The sequence below is a fragment of the Nicotiana attenuata genome, unplaced genomic scaffold, assembly GCF_001879085.1.
Source record: "Nicotiana attenuata strain UT unplaced genomic scaffold, NIATTr2, whole genome shotgun sequence".
Taxonomy (NCBI): Eukaryota; Viridiplantae; Streptophyta; class Magnoliopsida; order Solanales; family Solanaceae; genus Nicotiana; species Nicotiana attenuata.
Genome location: NW_017670260.1, coordinates 1470139 through 1477675, shown reverse-complemented (window position 1 = coordinate 1477675; position 7537 = coordinate 1470139). Strand labels below are relative to the sequence as shown.

Sequence of the window (7537 nt, the reverse complement as noted above, 5' to 3'; positions counted from 1 at the left end):
TCAAAACCATCCATGTTGTAATACTTTCAAGATATAAAAGGAACCCTTGTGACCTAAGGGAAGCTGGATGTAAGTACCATACCGGTACCGAACCAGTATAAAATTGTTGTGTGTCATTCTCTTTTTGTTTACTGTTATCTTACTTCTGCTCTCGATCTAGTCAACTAAAATCATCGTTAGTCGACTAATTTTTAATAGACCACAATTCATCCCCCCCCCCCCCCCCACTTGTACTTTCAGATGTCTATCTCATTCGGTCTCAATCACTATCGGTCTCGCTCTTGACAGGTACCTTGAATCTTCGAACTTGGTACCTTGTCCTCGTACCTCGGTCTGATCTATTACGGGATTGATCTTCGATCCTTCACACCGGTCTCGATAAATCAGTAAAATTGATTGGCCCGATTTTGACCGTATACATAAATCTTTTTAATTCTTATGTTTTTTAATATGGAGATCTAGCTAAGCTAATTTTAAACTCTTTATATGTGAAGTCTCGTTAAAAGAGAGTAAAGAAAATGGAGTTTTTGGCTTCAAGATAGACCGTACGTGAAACTTCTAAATATAACAAAAGAGTGATAAAAACATCTTCTTCAGTTGGGTATTTTAACGACAAATGACTCGAACCGTAGGAAAATGACAAATCTATCAAAAATGATATCTAATGGTCCAAATTTTGTAATGATCCTCCGCAGATCAATTCATTTACGCTTCAAAGCGACAAATAATTGGCATTGTTTCTCGTAGTTAGCTTTCATCCATGCAGAGATGTCTTCACTTTTGAGAATAGTCCTTGCAAAAGCTTCATCTGCGATTTTACTTCCAAAGTGACTGATAAAAACACCTTCCAAAACAGCCCTTAGGTTTGACATTAAACTCTTTGCATCAGCTTCATCCACAAGCTTTGATTGGGGATATGTCAATTCTATTCTCTCGATGCTAAAACAGCCATTTCTCTCCACCACTTTAGTCATGTCTTCAGGAGAGGGAAAATACACTGGCACATTGAATGCGTCAACTAGAGATTCATCTACCATTCCCTGTATATATGTCAGAAACATAGAAAACTCAATTCCAAATATACAGCTTAAACTTATTGAATTAATAAGTGATTAGCTAGTTGCACATGTAGTGCACGTGAGGATAAAGCCTGTATCAGTCTATAAAAGGCTGTCATTATACATTTTGAATATTCCATTAATTGAGCATTGGAGCTCCATCTCTGTGTCAATTTCTTCAAAACTAACTAGTTTTTCATGAGTTTCACATATCCATTCACATTTCTCTCTCATCATAAAAAGTTCATTTTATATGAAATAGGTAACAATAATTAAATCTAGCTAAAATGGGAATGATAAAAGTAGATAGTTTTCAAATATGAAAATTAATGTGACTCTTTGAGACATAAAAAAGAAAATGTGTCAGCATAAAATGGAATGGAGAGAGTATCAGATATCAATCTTTGCAAAACCATGGAGTACATAATATACCTCATTGACCATATCAATAAGACTTGATCCGAAAAATTTGAGGAGACGATAACCTGAAAATGGCGAAACTAGGACCATTATTCCTCCACGAACAATCTCCTCAGCTCTTGCATTCAAGAACACTTCCATATCCTTGTCGAACTGAGAAACATAAGCGTTAACTACTGCAATATTTGCGGCATCTACATAGTGAATCAATCCCTTATTCCACGCTGGGGATTTCTCATCTAATAACTCTTCTGGCAACTTAGATAACCAATGGATAGCAGAAGATGAATGTGCAAAATGGATCGATCCTGAGGGAAATAACCTGCCGTGGAAAGACCCTGGAACTCCTGATGCAAAATAAGACCTATCGGCAGGTAGGGATCGAAAGAGGGTATTGAAATCATTGGTGATATGATCGTTGAAGAATACTTGGAATTCAGGAACAATATTAATGGAATCTGTACTGAATTGGTCCTTTACAGCTTGTATAATATGTTGCATAGCTGAGAAAGTGTTCGGTCCAACTGAACATCCCAAGTCTACAATACGAAATGTGTTTATTGAAGCTGTAAACAGGCTTTTGATGTCAAGCTTTTCAGCAATTGCATCTCTTATCATCTTTTTAGCACCATCTAACACTTCTTTCTGCAGTTGAAAAACACACATAAGTTTGACTAAGAATTTGCAGCTTTATCATGCATGCTAATTCACCAACATCTAATATCTAAAATTCATGTGAGCAATTTGTTATGTAATGTTTTTGTTGATGTGGATGTGCGGGCACACTAGGATGGATAAGATTAGGAATGAAGATATTCGGGAGAAGGTGGGCGTGGCTCCATTGATGACAAGATGCGGGAAGCGAGACTCAAATGGTTCGGACGCGTACAAAGTAGAAGCCCAGATGCTCCGGTAAGGAGGTGTGAGTGGCTGGTTTTGGAGGGCACGAGAAGAGGTAGAGGACGGCCTAAGAAGTCTTGGGGAGAGGTGATCAGGAAGGACATGGCTATGACCCTTGATAGGAAGCCATGGAGGTCGAGTATTAGGGTTGTAAGTTAGGAGATAGTTGAGTCTTTCCTTGCTTCGTACCTTTGTGAGGCTAGTCTGGTAGGGTTTTTGTCGAAGTCACCTAGTGGCAATGTTGTGTCTTACTACTCTTTCATTTTTCATAGCACCGGGTGTATGTGCTATCTATCAGTTTTGCTTTGCATCTACTTTCTCATTTTCATAATGTTATTTTCCTATGTTTTCTATTGGTGGTACTGTATATTNTTTTGTTGGTAAATATACTCGAATTACAAGAATCTATATTAAACACTAGGAGTAGTATTAGATACCACTGACGACTTTTAAATATATAGAACTAATTAATTACAGGTTTTCAACTCGAAGGTCACTGCCCTTCAAGTAGATCTCAAATTCAAGCTTATAGATCTAAAGAAAACTGCCTAGCTTTCCTTAATAACAGATATATATATATATATATATACAGTCAAATTGCTTAGGCAGTTGTCTAGCTATATGATATATATATATATATATATAGTCAAATTGCTTAGGCAGTTGTCTAGCTATATGTGAAAAAGAATACGTTCACATGCATGACTAAAAATTCTTATTAGTTACAAAGCTATGTATGTTTTAAACACTGGATTCCAGATATTTTTCGTTCCATGTTTTTCAGAACAGTTAAGCTAAGCTAGAAATTAAATATAATACCTGCAATTGGGAGTTTCTGGAGTAGCTGTTGGCACCATCACCAGCATTCATTGGGAAATAATATCTTTGCATTTTGTCTAAAGCTTGATACTTTCTCTTCATTATAAGCTTTCCTTTTTCTCTCCCACAGTTGTTGCTCATATATATAAATGTGGATAGAGTGAGTGGGACACAGATTCCCTTTTTGCAAAGCAACAACTCTAAGTTGACTGCTGCCAATAATAATTTTATTTTATTATTTCAATATGCTAAGTTAATTGGGGGAGTTTCCACAAAAATATGTACTGTATTTTGGTTGGAAGGCTGGCCACGACGTAATTCTCCCGTTGTTATGGTCTATGGAGAAAGAAAGGCAACGTAACCTACCTTTCTTCATTCCTTTTCAGTGGAGAAGCGTAGAAATTAATCATCAATATGACAATATATAATATTTTAAAGCAACAGTACCCCAGATTTCAGTGGCAATTCCCCAGCAAAACATTATCCTACAATCACTGGCAATATTATAATACCCCAACTACATATATACAAAGTAGCTAGGGCACACAATCAAGTTATTAAATGTCTCTTTTTATAACATTTTTGCATTTGTCGTTCTCAGGTCCATGTTTCATGATCCTACAACGGTTTTTATTTTTCCTTGTTTATTCTTCAAAAATATTGGCCGTAGACTGTATATTTTTCTCTTACACAAGGTTTATCCAGTGGGAACTAAGAGAATAGACGCTAACGATTCTTCACTATGTGCTAATCCCAGTATGGATTCCGAATTTAAATTTAATAATGAGTTCACCTTTTAAGATTTTTAGTATTGAACTTATTGTACTGTTAAAATCATGGGTTCAAATCTAATACTTAATGATAATTTAGTAATTCTTTACATTTAAATCTATCCCCAAGTCGAAAGTTATGGATTCAGTTGAACTCATATCCAAAAGTCTACATTTTCCCCTATAACTACTGTCATTGGACTGTCAGGTTCATCTGAATCCAATACTTCTAATGTGGAGCATAAATTTATAGGCAAAAATCTACTAATATTGGAATAAATACTAAATATGAACCCATAATTTAAGAATATAATGAGTTCAATGCAAAAACCTTAAAGATCGCATAAAATTTAAATTTTGGATCTGTCTCTATATACTGCTCCGTCTCCATACCTTTTTTGGAGAATTCTTTTGGATGCTTCCTTTAATTTAACCGTGTTTATGTCACTATGAATGTCTTGTCATAACTTTGTCACTACTTCGTCGAGGTTAGACTCAGCACTTACGGAGTACGTGGGGTCGGTTGTACTCATATTACACTTCTATACTTCTTATGTAGATTCCGGTGTTGGTCCTAGAGACGCATAGAGGAGATTGCTCGGATCAGATCTATCTAGGAGACTTGGGGTAGATCAGTATTGCACGACGTTCGCAGTACCTGGAGTCCCTTTCCTATCTTGTTTTACTATTTATCTTGTTTCACTGTTTATCTTGTTTCGAATAGTTGTATTTCATTTCAGCCTATATTTGTTGTATTCTATTCGCTTACGTACTTATGACTTCGAATTTTTGGGATTAGTATAGTCAGCGTTACTTATGGATTTATTATACGAATATAGAGTATTTCAATCTTTAATTCTTAATATCTTACTTTTAAATTGTTAAACTGATTAGTTTTTTAGCTAATTTTGGCAAGCGGATGTTAGGCACCATCATAATCCCGTGATTGAGATTTTGGGTCGTGACATTTGTCAAATGTTCCATCCAAATCATTACACACTACTTGTGCACTCGAAGCATACATAATACCACCAAGATCAAGTCCACTAGATACTAAATTCATAAGCCAAGACAATACAATTTCAGTTACTAATTCCACATATTCTCTAGAAACTTTCTTTAGTACAAGTTCCATCAACCATCCCTAATTTGTTTCTTCATAACAGAGCCACTCTCGTAGATCTATACCAAAGTAAATAGTTTTCAATGTCTATTAGCTGAAATTAGATAATCTGAATTTCGCTGACATCCGATGGACTCAGAAATAATAGATGATTGTAATCTATGCCCAGTGCTGAATTTGGTGTGACGCCTTGACTAGAACTTAAAGGTTGGATCACTACTGGAATCATTTGTTCTTCAATGGCCATTGTCAAGATTCTTCAAGAGATTGATGAAATTGAAACATTTGCTTTGAGATTTGCGGAATCGTAAGATCGAGTTCAAGCTAGGATGTCCAGCTTGACTGCTGTGATACCATGAACTGATTAATGGGTATGAACCCTAATATTGAAGAAGATACAGAAGAGCAGAAATAAGAGAGACGTAGAGAAAGAGAAGAAAATAATTGTATTAACTCTCATATGTTGGTTTGTCCATTATACTGTACATATAGAAATGAGCTTAAGAGAAATAAACCAACTTCAACTAACTAATCTATCGGTTATACACTATAACTACAAGATACAATGAAAAGACTATACTACCCTTCACTAATTATGTTACACCTTTTGCAACAATATATTAGTATATAATTACATGATGACTCAAATATTATTAGAATACGGTAAGTTGATCACAAAGTAAATAATAACATTGTTTACACTTTCGGATAACAATTAAATTTGTAAGTGGTTTTAAGGATACGTGAATTTATTCAATACAAACAGTAAAAATTGCTAGAATAAACAGATAAAAGATACAATAAATTATGAAACCGCTTGAAAATAAAGGGGGATGATTCTGGACTCGTGTGCAACCTCAATAATGTATATGTCTTCGATCTCGGGCTTATAATAATGAAACACTGATCTACTACGTAAGAACTTTGAATGACAGAAAAATAATACTCCCTCCATTCCAATTTATGTGAACCTGTTTGACTGAGCACGGAGTTTAAAAAAATGAAGACTTTTGAAATTTATGGGCATAAACAAGTCAAAAAGGAGCCTAGAGTATTTGTATGGTTATAAAAGCTTCTCATTAAGGGTAGAATTGTAAGTTTAAGCTAAATTGTTACCAAATTTAGAAAGGGATCATTCTTTTTGGAACAGACCAAAAAGGAAATAGGTTCACATCAACTGGAACAAAGTGAGTAGTATATTGCTTTGGTTCGCGTGTTACAATGTGTTTAATGAATAATCAGCCCCTCCCCTTTTATATAGTAAGGGAATCCTACTCTAGGTACAATTTCATAAAAGGTAAAAATCACCCGTTGAACTAGTTACTGAATTTCCACCGGTACGTGCTGAGATCCGTACTGTGATACCCGGTTGGTCACGGATATTACGGCCTTTCGTAATCGTGTTTGATTTCCCAATAATACTCTCTGAAATCTTTTGGGACTTTAACCGATCCTGGGGTCATGGCCCCGATATACTCATGGGCGGGCGTTTGTGCCCCCCGGAGCCTGTCTCGATGAGTCTCTTACCTCGATTCTGGCTCCTTGTCATCACGTCCTTTACTCGATTTATTTTATCGGGAACCGGGTCGGCTTATGGTCCTGTTTCACCCGTATACAGATAGTCCCATCGTTTCTCGGAGAGTAAGTTCTACGGAAACGACGAGGAAAGACATGAGTTCTTCGGTCTCTTCTTTAACACGCTGCGACACAAAATGACAAAGAAACTGAAACGTCCCGTCAGTCACATTATAATGACTCCTAACGCGTGTCACCCGTCAGCAGGCCGTGCCTGAATGCGAAACGGCGTGAAGCCCCTATAAATACCCCTTCCTTTGTTCATTTTTTACTTTCACCAAGCTTCTACCATCTATCTTTTATGAAATTACCATCTTCTCTAATCCCTCAATTTTCTTACCTTCGTTCTTCAAGCTACAACCTTTCTTTTACCCCTCACTTAAGCTAGTGTGCTTGTTTTCATCAACAAGTTCTCACCCTTCATCTCCTCATTCTACTTTGTAGTTTCATACCTTTTTATCCAAATAAAAGAAATGGAAAAGTCTTCAAAGACCGTTCCCCAGAAAGATGCTCCTTCTTCTTTGCAGCCAACCATTGAGGTCGAGGAGACCGCCCCGGGCGCGACCATTAATGTACCGGCAACCGAGCACCCCTTGAAACTGTTCGTCTCCGGGGGTCGGGTTAGGTTCGAATGATGACTNAAAAGAATGACCCCTTTCTAAATTTGGAAGCAATTTAACTTAAACTTACAATTCTACCCTTAATGAGAAGCTTTTATAACCACACAAATACTCTGGGCCCCTTTTTAACTTGTTTAGCACCACAAATTCCAAAAGTCTTCGTTTTTTCTTAAACTCCGTGCCCAGTCAAACATGTTCACATAAATTGGAACGGAGGGATTAGTTGATATGTAGCTATAGCCTTTTTAAATG

The 7537-nt window shown here is 36.5% G+C and overlaps 1 protein-coding gene across 1 annotated transcript; it reads right to left on the bottom strand.

The window, feature by feature from the left end:
- Positions 1-555: 555 nt before the first annotated feature.
- On the bottom strand, positions 556-3332 carry LOC109236844 (probable S-adenosylmethionine-dependent methyltransferase At5g38100). The gene is made up of 3 exons (XM_019403075.1): positions 3198-3332; positions 1491-2123; positions 556-1040 (listed from the first exon to the last, which is right to left on the bottom strand). Exons 1-3 carry the CDS (start codon positions 3297-3299, stop codon positions 702-704), a joined length of 1074 nt encoding a protein of 357 aa, XP_019258620.1. The 5' UTR covers positions 3300-3332; the 3' UTR covers positions 556-701.
- Positions 3333-7537: the final 4205 nt, after the last annotated feature.

Excerpts from the sequence above, each read along its gene's own strand:
- LOC109236844 (XM_019403075.1), bottom strand. The coding sequence starts at position 3,299 with ATGAAGAGAAAGTATCAAGCTTTAGACAAAATGCAAAGATATTATTTC. Across the intron at positions 2,124-3,197 it reads CCAGAAACTCCCAATTGCAG|AAAGAAGTGTTAGATGGTGC; the intron begins GTATTATATTTA and ends TTTCAACTGCAG. Across the intron at positions 1,041-1,490 it reads TTATTGATATGGTCAATGAG|GGAATGGTAGATGAATCTCT; the intron begins GTATATTATGTA and ends ACATATATACAG.